This window comes from Euprymna scolopes, chromosome 1 (genome assembly GCF_053919585.1).
Source record: "Euprymna scolopes isolate OS-2025 chromosome 1, ASM5391958v1, whole genome shotgun sequence".
NCBI classification, from domain to species: Eukaryota; Metazoa; Mollusca; class Cephalopoda; order Sepiida; family Sepiolidae; genus Euprymna; species Euprymna scolopes.
Window position 1 is genome coordinate 59,165,176 of NC_136482.1, and position 16,175 is coordinate 59,181,350.

General features: G+C 35.6%; 1 protein-coding gene across 1 annotated transcript in view; it reads left to right on the forward strand.

Moving 5' to 3' along the window:
* Nucleotides 1-14,874, forward strand: part of LOC145280331 (uncharacterized) — a 40,638-nt gene extending 25,764 nt beyond the window's left edge. Inside the window, exon 2 of the mRNA XM_080132103.1 lies at nucleotides 14,858-14,874. Within this exon, the coding sequence (XP_079988229.1) occupies nucleotides 14,858-14,874 (17 nt within the window). The remainder of the gene's footprint in view (nucleotides 1-14,857) is intronic.
* The last annotated feature ends 1,301 nt before the right edge of the window (nucleotides 14,875-16,175 follow it).

Below are 16,175 nucleotides of genomic sequence, written 5' to 3' on the forward strand. Positions count from 1 at the left end.
AACAACACAAAATATAGATGCCTTCATACTACAATTGGAAATGCTTGCCAAAACATGTAACTTCGAAGCGGTTTCTGCTGAAGAAAACAAAAATCAATACATTCGGGAAGCTTTCATCGGTGGAATTTCTTCTTCGTCCATCCGACAACGACTGTTAGTAAAACCCATCCTGACTTTACAAGACACATATGCCACGGCCAGATCTCTTGAACAAGCAGAAAAGCATTCGATAAGCTACGCAAATAACTTTACTGTAGCAGCTACAAATAATCCTTCGGGCTACAATCGTATAGCTGTGACTAAAGAAAATATGCATCCAAAAGGGGTTTGTTTTTTCTGTGGAAAATCACGTCATCCTCGATATTTATGTCCTGCACGAAACGCCGAATGTAAAAAATGCCAAAAAAATGGTCATTGGGCTAAAGTGTGTAAATCTTCTATTTCTAACACTCATACTGCTGTTCTTTATGACGACTCTGACTACCCCTCACCTTCTCTATCCTGACTAGACACTAACTCCAAAGATGTCACATTCACTCAATGCCAAATTAACGGGCACTTCGTGAACGCTATGGTGGACTCCGGCAGTGTAAAAACATTCATTAATGAAAATACTGCTAAAAAACTTAAACTCTTCACAATACCTAAAAACAAAACTATAGCTCTGGCTGCTTCCGATCAACATGCTAAAATAACTGGCGAAGCTGTCGTGGATTTAATACTGAAAGATAAAACCCATTCTGGAATAACAATTGAAATCATTGAAAACCTTTTCATTGATTAAATAATCGGAAAAGATATTTTAAAAAAATATAAAAAAGTAACACTTAAATTCGACGGTCCTAGAGACAAACTTATAATTGGAGCTATAAACACGAATAATTTTTTTCCTACCATAAACGTTCCACCCCCTCCTCTCTTTTCTAATCTTTCTCCTCATACTACTCCTATTGCGACAAAATCCCGACGTTACACTTTTGCCGCCAACAAATTCATAAAAGAAGAGACTGCTAGAATGTTGAAAGAAGGCATAATTGAACCTTCGATATCTCCGTGGCGAGCGCAAGTTCTTGTAACTTCGAATGAGAATCATAAGAAAAGAATGGTAGTCGACTACAGCGATACCATTAATAGATTCACGGAACTAGACGCTTACCCAATGCCTAATATCAATAAGATCGTAGACGACATCGCTCAATATAACATCTTCTCTACTCTCGACCTAAAATCTGCTTATCACCAAATACCTATAAATCATGCTGATCGTAAATTCACTGCGTTTGAAGTAAGTGGCAAACTTTTTCAATTTACTCGTCTTCCTTTTGGCGTCACCAATGGAGTAAGTGCTTTCCAGAGGAGCATAGACTATATTATAGAAAAAGAAAATCTAACCGATACCTTTGTGTATGTTGATAACGTAACTATATGCGGAAAAAATCAAGAAGAACACGATTACAATCTTCAAAAATTCTACAAAATTGCTAAACAATATAACATCACTTTAAATGAAAATAAAAGCATAATTTCTTCTAGTTCTATTACTTTACTCGGCTACACCATAGAAAATAATCAAATAGCTCCCGATTATCAAAGACTAAAACCATTACTCGAAATGCCACCTCCGCTGAATCTTAAATCTCAAAAAAGAATAGTTGGAATGTTTTCCTATTACTGCAAATTCATTAAAAAATTTTCTGATAAAATTGTATTACTAAATCAAAACAAAGAATTTCCACTACCTCCATTTGTATTAAAATCTTTTCAAACATTGAAAAATGATCTAAAAGACGCCACTTTAATAACGGTAGATCCAAATAAAGAATTTGAAGTAGAAACGGACGCTAGTAACTATTGCATTGCTGCAACACTAAATCAAGAAGGTCGTCCTATTGCATTTTTTTTCAAGAACTCTCAATACTAACGAAATTAAGCACCATGCAGTAGAAAAAGAGGCAGCCGCTATTGTAGAAGCTCTCCGTAAGTAGCGACATTTTCTACTCGGCAGGCACTTTAAAGTCATCACAGATCAGAAGAGCATCAGCTTCATATTCGACAATAAAAGAAAATCAAAAATTAAGAATGACAAAATATGTCGTTGGCGTATAGAATTATCCCAATACAATTTCACTATAGTTTATCGACCTGGACCTGAAAATATTGCTGCTGACACATTCTCTCGCATCTCTGCTCTTACTTACAATCTACAAGATCTTCGTGATTTACATAAACAATTATGTCATCCTGGTGTTTCAAGACTAAGCCATTTTATAAGAACGAGGACTCCCCCCCCCCTTTTACTTTGGATCAAATTAAGAATATTACTGACTCTTGCTCATCCTGTCAATTACTGACACCCAAATTCGCCAATACCAATGGAGGGACTCTCATTCAAGCCATATTACCTTTTCAACGATTAAATCTTGATTTTAAAGGCCCTCTACCTACTTCTATACATGGCAACAAATATCTACTTACTCTAATTGATGAGTATTCCCGTTTTCCTTTCGCTTTTCCTTGCAGAGATATGACAAGCAAAACCATTATCCACTGTCTAAACAAACTCTTTTCAATTTTTGGTTTGCCTGACATGATACATACTGACCGTGCTTCTGATTTCTTAGCAAGAGAAATAAAGGATTTTTTACACAAAAAAGGAATTGCTACTTCTAAAACAAGTAGGTATCATCCTGAAAGTAATGGACAGATTGAAAAACTCAACGGTACCTTATGAAAGGCCATTCAAACAACATTACATTCTAATCAAATGAAACTACCTTATTGGGAAGACATACTACCGGACGCACTTCATTCAATTAGATCATTACTTTGTACTGCCACTAATATGACTCCCCATGATAGACTATTGAAATATAGTCGTAAATCTGTTTCCGGAATTTCAATTCCTTCTTGGGTTAAACCAGGCCCAATATATATTAGAAACCACACTAAAACAAGTAAACATGACCCTCCTGTAACGCCTGCCACCCTAATAGATGTCAACCCCCACTACGCTTATGTTCAACTACCTTCTGGTACTGAAACCACTGTCAACGTTCGAGACTTAGCTCCAAACTCATCAAATGAAGAAAACTCTAATAATAATCCTACTACTTCAGAGACTTTATTTGCCCCTTCTACTAATGAAAACATTGGTCATGAGGAAGACAAAAATCAATCGTCTGATCTTGAAGAAAATCAGATTTCACTAAAAAATAATACTGAAAATCAGCATTCCTGCCAATCTGTGCGGAGGTCGTCCCGAGTTCGACAATTCCCTAGTAAATATAAGGATTTTGTGACTAAATACTGAAAAAACTGCAGTTTGGGTTCATATGTTATTTGTAAATAAAATGATTCTTATGTGATTGTAAAAAAAAAAAAAAAAAAAAAAAAAAAATTGTCTATAATTAATTACCCCTTACTTGAATACTTTAGGACGGGGAAAATGTTATGATTTAATTTGCTGTTAAGAGTTATCCCCCTTGGGATTGACATTCATAATAAAAGCGCCCTCTGTTTCATTTTCCCGCTCGATCCTTTCAAGAGCGTACGTGTATTTTACAGTTAATAAAACCTTTCTAAAAGGCAATTCTTTACTTACTGATACTATTCACTTCATGTTGCCAGGTTGTATTTGATACATTTGTATATACCGCCATTATACATAATTAAAAAAAATGATAAAACGAAATATTGATTTAGAATTGCTTCTTTCTACGTTCAATAAGACATAGTAGTAGTAGGTGATTTTTATAAACACAATGCTAGTAGCTCTAATACTCTTTTCGAGTTTTTGCTTGTCTCTTTTTGTATTTCTTCTGAAAAAATGATGCCATAATTATAATTATTATTTTAATATTTTCTGTATATCCGAAAAAAATAACATCTCTTTTTGTTTTCCTTGTTTAATTTACAAATATATATACAGAGGATGTCTCGAAATAAAAACGAAACGGTGATGGACACATAACATGGTTTGTTCCTTTTTATTTCTCTCTCTTTCTCTCTCTCTCTCTCTCTCTCTCTATATATATATATATATATATATATATATATATATATATATAACACATTAGTAATCTATTCTGTCATTGAAATAATGAAAAAAATAGTTTCAAGCAGTGTATATCGGAAACTTTGAAAATCTACCGGGAGCATCAATTTTAGAATAGCGACAACATAATCATCATTTTTGGTGTGATCTCTAGCAGGTCTGTGATGTGTGAGTAACTTGCATAAAACTAGCCATAATTAAAGCAATGTCGTCTGAAGATTTAGCCCAACAACTTTGAGACTTTATTCATAGAGATGTCAAAACTAGGTATGTTTGGGAATTGTAAACGCTTGAGCTGCACTTGTTTGTCAGAGGGAATAATGAGAAATAAGCAATTAACACACTTTTACCTTTGAAATGTACTGCTATTTTAATCGGTTCCAGAACATACGTTTTAAAGAGTGTATTGCTTACCGTATGACATTACACAGTTTAGTTGGAACAATATTTCATCATAATATGAGTATAGCTCCTTACTTATATATAATGTTATGATGTGGTATTATAGACGTTTGTAATGAAATAAAGAAAATCTACAGGAAAATCTACTGCCGGATGTTCATCAATAACACAATCAATGGACTAATATAAATGCTCTAACACAAACAACTCTTGTAAATGATTATAATTAATCAACATCATCATTTCTAACGGCAAAGATTGCTCATTCACAAAGCCATCCAACTTTGTAGAAATTAGAAGCAAAATCTGGAAAAAATCTTAGCTGTCATGTCACAAATTTCATTTACTATTTGGCCATACGATAATTCGTGCAATGTAAGATCACTATTCGATGTTATTGAACCAATACAAATGGAAAAGAGTGTATTTCAGAAAATTGCTGCAAACTCATCCAATAAATGTGTCATCAAATGTAAACTAAGAGTGTACTTTTTACTTTGGACAAAAAATTGATGCCTTAAGACATGCATTTTGCTTATCTATTATAGTTCTTTTGAAAATTACATGCAAGATTTGAAAAAAATAACCAGATATCTAAATAGTGACATCTCCTATTAAAGTTTTGATTTCTTTCAAATCTCCCTGAATACAACCTGGTGCCTGCAAAACCCCTCGATGACAAATCGTCCATTCATCGCAAACTATGAATCTAGTTCGTTGTAATAAACTGGCTATGCTTGAATATGCTGGGATATTTCAAACGGAGGCATTTGCAGATTTATTGGCTAAATGAAGAGGCACTTTGAAAGGAGAGTGTGCAGTTTGACCTCCAGCTGGAAGTATTGCTGCTATGCCTGCCGACCCAATTGCCAATGCGATGCTACTATTAAATCTAACTTTTGCAAGAAGAAGGTTTAAAAGGAATGTCTTCTTTGTACCAACTTCAGCACCTAGCAACAATCGCCACCAACATAATGATTAACTTTACTGCTAATGAATCTATACATCCATTATTGTACATCTAGAATGTTTTACTCATTTTCAAACACGTAGCTCATGAAAGTTGTATAAAGTCTTACGAAAAATGTAATAGTGTATAGCATGTTTATTTCTGTTAGGTGATGAAAATCCATATTCTGAAAGATATTCAATGGTTTAGCAATAATCTAATATTAATATGTGCATTAAATATCTTTGATAAGATGGAGAATATGGTGCACTACATGAGTAGTTTTGTAGAAATACTAAATTTTCACGCATGATGTTAATCAAAACACCACCATTATCCGGTTGCCGGCGTTGGTACATATCCATCATGATTTACCTCAGTAGCTGAACGAAAACTACTTTGTGTATATGCTAGTGCATTTTCCGATAACAGGATCAACCTCAGAATCAGGCAGCTCACCACTGATTGTTTTGTCAATGTGATATGGCCTGATCTTATAAAAAAAAACAATATAAGCTATGAGCATGAGACAGACATCTTTTTTGTTATTTAATTGTTTACATGTAGCATTGTGTGTAACACTACTATTAGTAAGTCCTTTACAAATCACCTAATTACTTTAGTTGCTTATGAAAAACGCTTGCAAAATAGTCCTGCATATGATGTCGTTTTCGCCTTGCAAACAAATGAAATTTCATTTTCTCCCATTTAGGGTAGCATATAAAGGGGGTCTATAAATTCCCTTACATTAGACATCGTATACCATGTTTTCCCGTCCATATTGATGGGCCTTCCACTAAAAGTAAAAGGGAAAACTACTTTATTGACACTCTCATTAGTTATAGATGCCCCTTGGTTAACATTAGACTGTATTCAAAGTTTGAGTAATTTGATCTCATGTCTCTCAGTCTAGAAGGTACTAGACATTGCACGAAAAGATCTCTGTAATAGAAGAGGTGATTAGCTTGACCTTCTCTAAACATGAACTTCTGTGCATAAACGTCTCTGGGATATTTGTTGAATCTGATCTGATTATTTTCAAGGGAGTCATGCATTATATGTAAATTATATTCATCTTGATCAACAGATCAAAGGATGCAAAAGAGTATTAAAAAATCAGTAAACTTTTCTTATATTGGTTTTCCTTTTCGTGTAATATTTAAGGCAACATTTATACAGTCAGATGGATTATAAACAATGCCCCTGTCGTGAGATGACTACTAAGATAGTAGGTACATTGTAGCGCTGTACATGTTTCCTTGCTGGTTTTCTTCTCAACACATGACTATACAAATATCTCCACACTAGGTTGTTGCTCTAGGGCTGTTTTAAAAACTCGAATCAGGTGAATACATTCATTAAACATATACTCCAAATCGCTAACCATTTCATGACCAAGGTGTTGAAAAATTTGGCTACGTAAATTACTTTAATCTTGATAATCACACAAAAAATAAATCTGACAACACATTTGATTGGTATTTATTAGGTAATAGAGATATAGAAAAAATATGGTGAAAACCGTGGCATTGAGTTAAAGATTTTTGCTTGAAGCTCTATTCAGCAACTTTCTTTTCAGCACCAGAGTAGTCATTTGAAATGCACAGTTCAATTGATTTTACACGTGTTTTAACGTTATTCTTGTTGCGAGGTTCGTGACTACATCAGCGATATTTTGTTCTGATAATTTGTAACTCTAAAATAATTGATTCCTTTTTGACCTCGTTTTTAATGAAATAGTATTTTATATTTATATGCTTAGATGTTTGGAGGAGTATTGTGTTCTGTGCTTAGAATCTACTAGCTTGATTATAAAAATTAATTACTACGGGGCTTTTAATAAATTCTGGCTCTTAAAGACACGTTAGGATATTTTAAAGATAGAGTGTTTCCTGGGTCGTGTATGTAATCATAACTTCTGTTTCACACGTTGCTTTTTAGATTTCTATGAAATAATAGGCCTATTTTCTGATAGTCTGAAACAATTTCCAGATATACTTTTTCGATCTTCGTCGTTTCCTCAATCTGAATCTGAAAATACTTCTAATTTAATAGGATATTCTGATTTTCTAAATAATACCTTCTGTTTTTTAGTTCTTTTTAAATTACAAATACCTTGTTTAGCTATGCTTAATTCCTTCATTTTCGATCTTGAATGTTTTTTTTTGTGATAGTTTTTTCAGCATATATCAGGTCCCGTCGTAGTCATTATATATATATATATATATATATATATATATATATACATATATATATATATATATATATATATATATATATATATATATATATAAAATACTTCCTTGGACTTCTCGGTATAATTTATCGTCGATTATTTCAGATCACGTGTGCATATTTTTATTTATATTAGTTTTGACCGATGCAGAGAATTTCCTGATCGCCGCAATCCCAAATTTTAATAGTAGTTTGTCAATGTATCTCGATTTCTTATTTGTAATATTTTTTTCTTTGAGTAAATGCTATCCCCACACACCAGGTCATTTTACCAAAATCGGGCATTTTGAATCTTTTACTTATTTTGTTGTAAATATCGTTCAAGATCATGTCACAATTAAATGCGATTAAAATATCATCGACCCTTAAAACAAAAATCAGTAGTTTATTGTCTTGGTGTTAGGTAAATAAACAGGGGTCTGCTGGCCATTGTGTAAATTGTTATTTTATCATATAATGATGAAATACTGTATTCCAGTACTGAGCATTCTGCTTTAGACCGTACAGTAACTTGCTAAGTTGCCACACGCGATGTTTACTTTTCATTATAAATCGCTCTGGAGGGGTCATATGAATTTTACAGTCTATTGGGGCATTCAAATAATCATTTTTTCATCAATTTGATGGATTTTTAGGTCATATTGCGAGGCGATTTGCAATAAAATTCTGATTGTCGTTAGGTTTGTGGTCGGTGAAAACGTAGAAAAATATTCTATACCGTAAATCTGAGAGTATACTTTAGAAACAATTCTAGTTTTGTACTGTTCAACGCCTGATGCTTTAATCTTTTTTTCTGTAAAATCCCATCTTGTATAAATTACATATTTATCTTTTGGGAGATGTACTACAGTATAGGTATTATTTTCGGTCAAAGAATTTATATCCTTCGTCATGGTTGTATATATTTTTACCGCGAGAAGGTTAACATGGGGTCGTAGGTAGTGTTCTATTACAGCTCATGTTGCGTATATAGGCAGCCGCCATAAGTGCATACGGTCAGATGTTTTTTTCGGAGATTTGATTCAATGAGTAGACATCTGACAATTCCAGAAGGTGCCCGCCATGCTCTTTCCACAGTCTCGTTTTGATGTGGCGATTTATGGGCCGAGTTTTCACGCTTATTATAATAGTTTATTAGTAAAAGTTCAAAGTCTTTATTAGTGAATTCCGTACCGATGTCACAGCAATACAATTTACTTCACCGTAAGGAGGAATATCGGCTTAATACTTATTAGTTGCTAGAAGGGTGTTTGATTTGTTCTTTAAAAATAAACACTTATAAACCTGAATGTAACTGTAAACTTTGATACAACGTCTAGGACCACTCGGCCATATGTCACTAGGACTAGTGACATATGGCCGAGTGGTCCTAGACGTTGTATCAAAGTTTCCACTTACCCAAAGGTGCTGAGTTCAATCCTGAACGAAGGCAGTGAAAAGGTAACATTGAAAAACAGAGAATCAGCAACTATGTCCCAAAGCCTAGCTGGATTCCGAACACGGTACCCCCGTAATAATAATAAAGGGTTGGGTTCGAGACTCCTAACAAACCGTTCACCTGACGAAGGCCGGAGGGCAAAACGGCCGAAACGTTGTGACAATAACAACCAAGATGAGGAAGTCAGTCCGACAATCTCAATCAATATCTATAATAGTTTCTGGCCATAGCTTCCACAGGACTGTTCAAGTCACAATACAGCAGGCATAGGATTTTGTCGCCTTCTTATCTGGTATCTTTTTTTAATAGTTTGCTATTTTCCCTGCGTAGGAACGTCTCAGTTACAATTTTTAATGTTTTCATTTTCATTCCGTCAACCACAGTCGGCAACTTTTAGATATCAATAATATTGCAATGCCCAAGAATTTAATGCTATATCTGTAAATCATGGCATGCGGTTTCTGATGAGACTACGCTATTTAAATAATATAGTCTTTCATTTACGTTAATGTTGAATGCAGTTCCCTTCGGGTACACGTTTTGATTTATTGAGGCTAAGTTTTATATTTGCCCCTTGTGTTATAGCAGCGTGTACAGAAAATATATTTTGTTTTAATTTCGAGATTAGAAGAGCGTTTTCTAGAATACAGAAACATAGGTCAGCTTTATTGTTCTTTAGCGAGATTTTAGCATCATTTCTTTTGAAAATGATATCGTTTATTCGACTGCCGTTGGCAAGTTCTACAAAATGATTCTGAGGCCTAAAGTAGGAATCAAAATTGATAAAATCAGATTCCGTCGTAATTACACGTGCCGATGCACCACCATCGACAGGAAATTATTAATATTTGTTGATTCAGAAATCGTACATCGAAATAAGAATGTATCTTCGTTTAAGGAGCTCTCCACATTTTTAATGGAGTCTCCTTTGAAACACTTGTATCTACATTGGAAACTCTTGTGATTAGGTCGGCCACAATTATAGCATATATATATATATATATATATATATATATATATATATATATATATATATATATATAAACCTTTCTTTCTTAGGCTTTTTCATAGTTAAGGAAGTAACATGAATATTATCAAAAGATGTAAAAAGTACAGGTTTAGAATTTTCAATAAAAGTTGGCAAAAAGATTACAATGGCTAATTCACTTTATTTAAGACTGTGTAATATTTTTTAAAACGTGTTTTTAACTAAAACTAAAATAATACATAAAATATAATAAATAAATTCTATTTCGGACTATTTTCGCACCTTAGCCTGGGTGAAACATTATTCTGTGAGGAAATAGTGTCACCTCTCTTTGGCTGATACCCGGGCTGACCGCACCCTCTCCCATTTGCTAGGCTAGTTGAGCTAGATTTACTTTAAGGCTACAGAATCAAAAGGAGGCGCTGAATTTCTAATATATCGACGAAAAACGGCCCCAATCTGTAGAAAATTGCGATTTGAGCGAAACGTATTACAATTTTAGTAGAATGTTTCGATAAATGTACGCCCGAAAGGTCGAAATTTAAAAGGATACCGATCTCGTTTCGACATTTTTGCGAGACATGCATGCATACCTACGCACATTTAAACAGACAGACCAGATTTATATTATAGATCGCTTTACCTTAAGTTTGACAAAATTCATGCTTTTATATTAAATTGTACTCTAAAATAGATATTCATTTAGAATTCGTCGCTGTTTTTTTTTCAAATAACTTACTATTTAATTTAGGATATAATTTTACATAATCACTTGAATTAGAGTTTAATATACAAATGTTGTTTCGAACTGCTTTATAAGCGAATCTGTATTAGATATTATTATTGTGTGTCCGCCTATGGAAGAGATATTACTCCCCAATGGGGGGATTGCCCCCCCCCTAAAACTCTGTGTAAGGCCGGGTATATATGCTGAGATGGTTTGTTAAACGCTGATTGAATCCCGGACAGCAGCAGTAACCTATAGAAAGGGATGGCTTTATTGTGTTTCTGTAAGACATACATATATTTTATTGTTTGGGAACAATAACAGAAAATATCAGATTAATGTAGAATGAAATCATACATTCGTTTGGCCTGACGAATACTGACGCTGGCTGTCTGGCTTACTGAATACAGAAGGTAAAATGTTAACCTTTCGGAGCGTGTGAATAGAATTTAGGTTGGATCCAAGACTCGCAGGCTATTAAAAGCCTGCCGATGTGCACACACGCAAAAGATTCAGAGATCCCTGAATGGCATGCTGAATTCTGGTTGGCCAAGGAGATCACCCCAACCTACCTTTACACTGCTAAAATTGCAGGTTGAAACAGAATCTCGCGAGAAACACCCGATTCCAATAACTGCCAACACCTCTATTCATCCCGCCCGTCATCTTGGATACGAAGAATAAGATTTTGAAAGATTGTAGACTGTTTATTCTGGTGTAATCGAACTGCGCAATTGTATATATGTAAAACCCCTGTAATTTTCGTGAATTGACTTTAAAGTAGACTACAACTTTTCTGAGTTTATCTTCCTTTTGTCTTGCATGCGAAGCTAATCAATTTTCAGCGGAAATCGACACGAAGTCTGCGACGTTGAAAATTTTGTTAAAGCGCTCTTTTTTTTTTTTTACAAGGTGGTCACCACTTATCAAGGTCCGGAAGCCACTCATGGATAAGGGTTATTGCAAGTACATTATGTTAGTGTGGAGATTTTTTTATACATAGGCATCACCACATTATCAAGGCCAAGAGGCCACTCAAGGATAAGGGTTAAAGATTGTACATTAGAAATTGGACAATATAGTAATCATTAGTAATGAAAATTTGGAAAATTTGATAACTTATATGGAACGGCTCATCAAGAACTTATTTACGTTAGACTTGAAGACAACCGTATTGTAGTCAGCCGGAAAGCAGGAAAACGGAAGACAATTCCACAGGCGTGCAGTTCTAAGAAAAAAGCTTTGTTCATGGAATCTACGTTTAGGTTTAGGCACAGATAAAGAGTGGGGGTAATTATTGATAGTGTTTACAGCTAGACGAGTGTTTCTTGTGAAAGTTTGGCGAGAGGGGACCATAGATTGAAGCTCAGTCGAACAGTTTCCATGAAAATGAGTATACATCAGAGACAAACTCGCAACATCTCTTCTGTGATATAGAGGTTGCAAGGAAGAGAAAAGGACATCTCCTACGAGGCTACGAAGTCTATTTTGAATCAAGGCAGGTTAAGTCCTTTCTAGCAGCTCCTGCCCAGATGTGGCAACAGCATTCCATCCTCGGACGTTCCTGGCTCTTATATAGATAGAGAATAGCATCAGCAGTGAGATATCTACCGGATCGATAGAAAGATCCCACCATTTTTCCAGCGGCCTTGGGAAGACGTTCATCAGTCATTACAGTTTCAACAGGTTCAGAGGCCCCTCTCCTGATGTAAGACGGGAAATACCAAACTGGAGATCGCTCGTGAGCGTTTTACATTATAAGGCTGAACATTTCTGCATGTACAGTAATAAAACTTCTCAAATGCACGTCATGTTGTATGAAAGCATAAACTTTAAAGAGAATCAGATATCGTTCTTTTGTCGATCTTATTTAATTAACAAGTCTTGATATTATCAAAACACATTCAGATACACAGCTTCAATGTTGACACTCACGTACTCATCAAGTAAATTAGTGTGAATGTTCTAATAAAGTGGCTTAGTCGTTTCGTAGTCCATAGGGAACATTAAACAGTTCTTTAACAGAATGGTATATATAAAAACTGGCCAAACATCAAACGCCAATCTAGACACCTGGCTGGTATCCCACTCCCAGCGGGGGCCCACTATTCCGGTCAAAATCAGGAGAATAAGAATATTCAAATTACAAAGAGACTTGGCACATTGAATGTTAGCACCCTTCTTCATCTTCAAAATTGAGATCGACCTGAAAGGGCAATAGTACTGCTCTACAAAGGGCTTTCCTGGTTTACAATTGGCAGAGGCATAAAGGTGGACTGGGTTCTCAGACGAGGTTAAAATAGACGAACTTGAGGCCGGTTATTCAATATTTTGCAGAGGAAAACCTCCCCCAGAACGCCGGATCAAAACAGACCTCGTGCAAAAACACAACCTCATGCCTAAATGAATAAATGCAGAAGTAATGAAACTACCTGTACCTTTCCGAAGAACAACTTTTTCACCCTGGTATAAGCATTCGCACTGACCCTTGATTCAGGAGATACAGATAAGGACGAGTTATATAAACATACCAAAATGAACTTACATCCTCAACCCCCTCAAAGGATAAAATTATCATAGTCGTAAATTTTAATCCCCGTGTGGGGACGGATTGACATCATGGCGTCCTTTCATAGAAAATAAAGTGCCATTGGAAAATGTAATTATTATGCACTCCGCATTCTAAAATCGTGTGTAGAGTATGAACTTCTAATTACAAATACCATCTTTCAACTCCCAACGAGACAAAAGACTACTTAAAATAACCCCGCCCTAATCTCTGGCACACATTAGACTATTCTAAAAACGCCCCCGTATACAACACCCAAAGTCAAAGGAACTGAACACACAAAAGTTGAAGGGCCGTTCCGTGGCATATGAGGAAGCGGTGCAGAGCGCATTGCCAACTCCAATCAATCATACCACTAATGAATTGCTCTCCTTCCGTGAAACTAGTAGCAAGGCAGCCACAGAAACACTGGGGAATATTAAAATTCCCATGAAAACTGGTTTGATGACAACAACCAGGAAATTACAGGCTTAATAGAAAACGAACGAAGAGAAAAGATTGAGCTTTAAGCCCATCCACATCACAACTTAAAACTATTTTCCATCAACTAAATAAAAATGTCAGAAAGAGCTCCGTAACATACAAAATCGCTAATAGAAAAGAAAATCAGAGGAGCTTCAGCATTATGCAGACGTCCTCGATATAAGGAGCTTCTTCTCTGAAGTCAAAGAGATAAACGGTAATGTAAAAAGCTCTCATGCCTCACTAAAAGCACCATAACATAATAGAGATCGCTGAAACTAAAGATGTCCTTGTCAGATGGCAAGAACACTTCTCAGTGTTACTAAACCGTGATGCAACGGTAGCACTTCCTGAGAAACGCTGTCCGGTACCCAGTTCGCTTCTAGCTGTATAAAAATACAACTTTTCACCAATATGTAACCGCTCTCAAATCCCCCCAACACTTCAAAGCACCAGGGCCAGATAGCATTCCCCTATTTAAATAGGGAGGTCTTCCACTTCAAACCCGAATCTATCTTCTAATTCTGCGTATCTGGAAGAAAGAGGAAATGCGTACGGACCGGAAGGATGCTGATATAATCACCAGTTTTAAGGAAGGAGACAAAGGTACATGATCGAACTACTAAGGAATACTCCTTCATTCTATCGCAAAGAAAGATTCTTGCAAACATCCTGGTTAACCGCCTCCATAGCCTATTCTTCCTGAAAGCCAGGGTGGATTCACACCTAATAGATATTGATATGATTTTGCGATCAAGACAAGCCCAGGAGAAAGCATAGAACACCAATATTCCCTTGGTATGATATCCTGTCATCTAGAAAAGGCATTTGTCTCCATCTCAAGGACGGATATTTGACAAGTGCTCGAACGCTTTCGTTGCCATATTAAATTCACCTCCCTTATCCAATGCCATCATGTGGTAAAGATGTACCAAGTACAACACGAAACTTGCCTATCAGGCAATTTCCCTATTACAAGTTAATTAAAGCTAGGCTGTATGCTTGACTAAATGTGTTTATTTTTATTTTTCAGGTAGCAATGATATTTGAAATTCCAGAAAAACAATCCTAGAATAGCACTAAGATACCGATTGGATGGCAATCTTTTTAAATTGCTCGCTTCAGGTCCAGAGCACATAAAACTATACAGGAATCACTGAGTTGTCATACGCCGACGACAACTGTACCCTACACTATGCTAGTGAAGATATACAAACGTCAACTCTGCTTTATGCTTTTGAGACCTAGGTACTCTATAGAAGAGAGCTGAAAAAATTACGTGATATCTTTCGCATAAAGTGGCAAGATATCATCAGGACCACCGAGGTTCTCCTTCGCTCAGGGATGGAAAGCATAGAAGCCACAATATTAATACACCGTTTACGCTCTGCCGGACACCTTTCCCAAATGGCTGATAATGGCCTACGTAAGGAAATTATTTTTTGAAGAGCTGGCGACTGGAAGCAAACCCCGCGGCGCACCAAAACACCGTTTTAAAGATCAGCTGAGATCTACTGTAACAGCGACCAACATTGACAAAACAACTGGGAAGTCAATGCAGCCAACAGGGAAAGCTGGATTAGAAAGTATATGAAAGAACTGAAATGTTTGAAAACAACAGAATAGAAAAGAAAGAAACAAAAACACAACGAAGAAAAGCTGGAGTCCAACAGCCTGTGAACCCTCTTAATATCCCCTGTTGTAGCTGCAGCCACATCTTCTATGCACAAATTTGACTTGTATCACATCATAGGGAATGCCGATAAGCAAAATGTATACTCGTGTTCGAGTTCTGCCAACGACGATATACATACATACATACATACATAAAAACACACACACGCACACACACACACATATATATATATATATACTACTGTGGTAAATTATATAAATATATATATATATATATATATATATATATATACATTCGTTTTTTTCTGTTGTGTGTATTGATATTCATATTAAAACCCCTCTTTTCTATTTATTTAATGTATTCATTTGCTACCCCACCGAAGCAAATTAGGCAAACAGCCGTTTTAATGTGGGGTAAAAACAGCTGCCCTTAAAGTATGCAAAAAGGGGGCACGCTGGTTACCAACAATAATAATTGTCCCAGTATAGAGGGTTTTCCCTCCATTGACTAGTACAAATTATCTTAAGTGCAGCATCTGCAGTTCAGATACTACACGTTGAGTCCGGTCCGGAGACCAGGAACAGCAGAAAAAAAGGTAAGGCTCTTTTCTATTTATTTAAAAAGAAACTACAATTTTTTTATGTATAGGTTGTTGAATTGCCATCACTGGCAAAAAATCTAGCTAATTTTCATATTCTTTTACACATTCATTTGA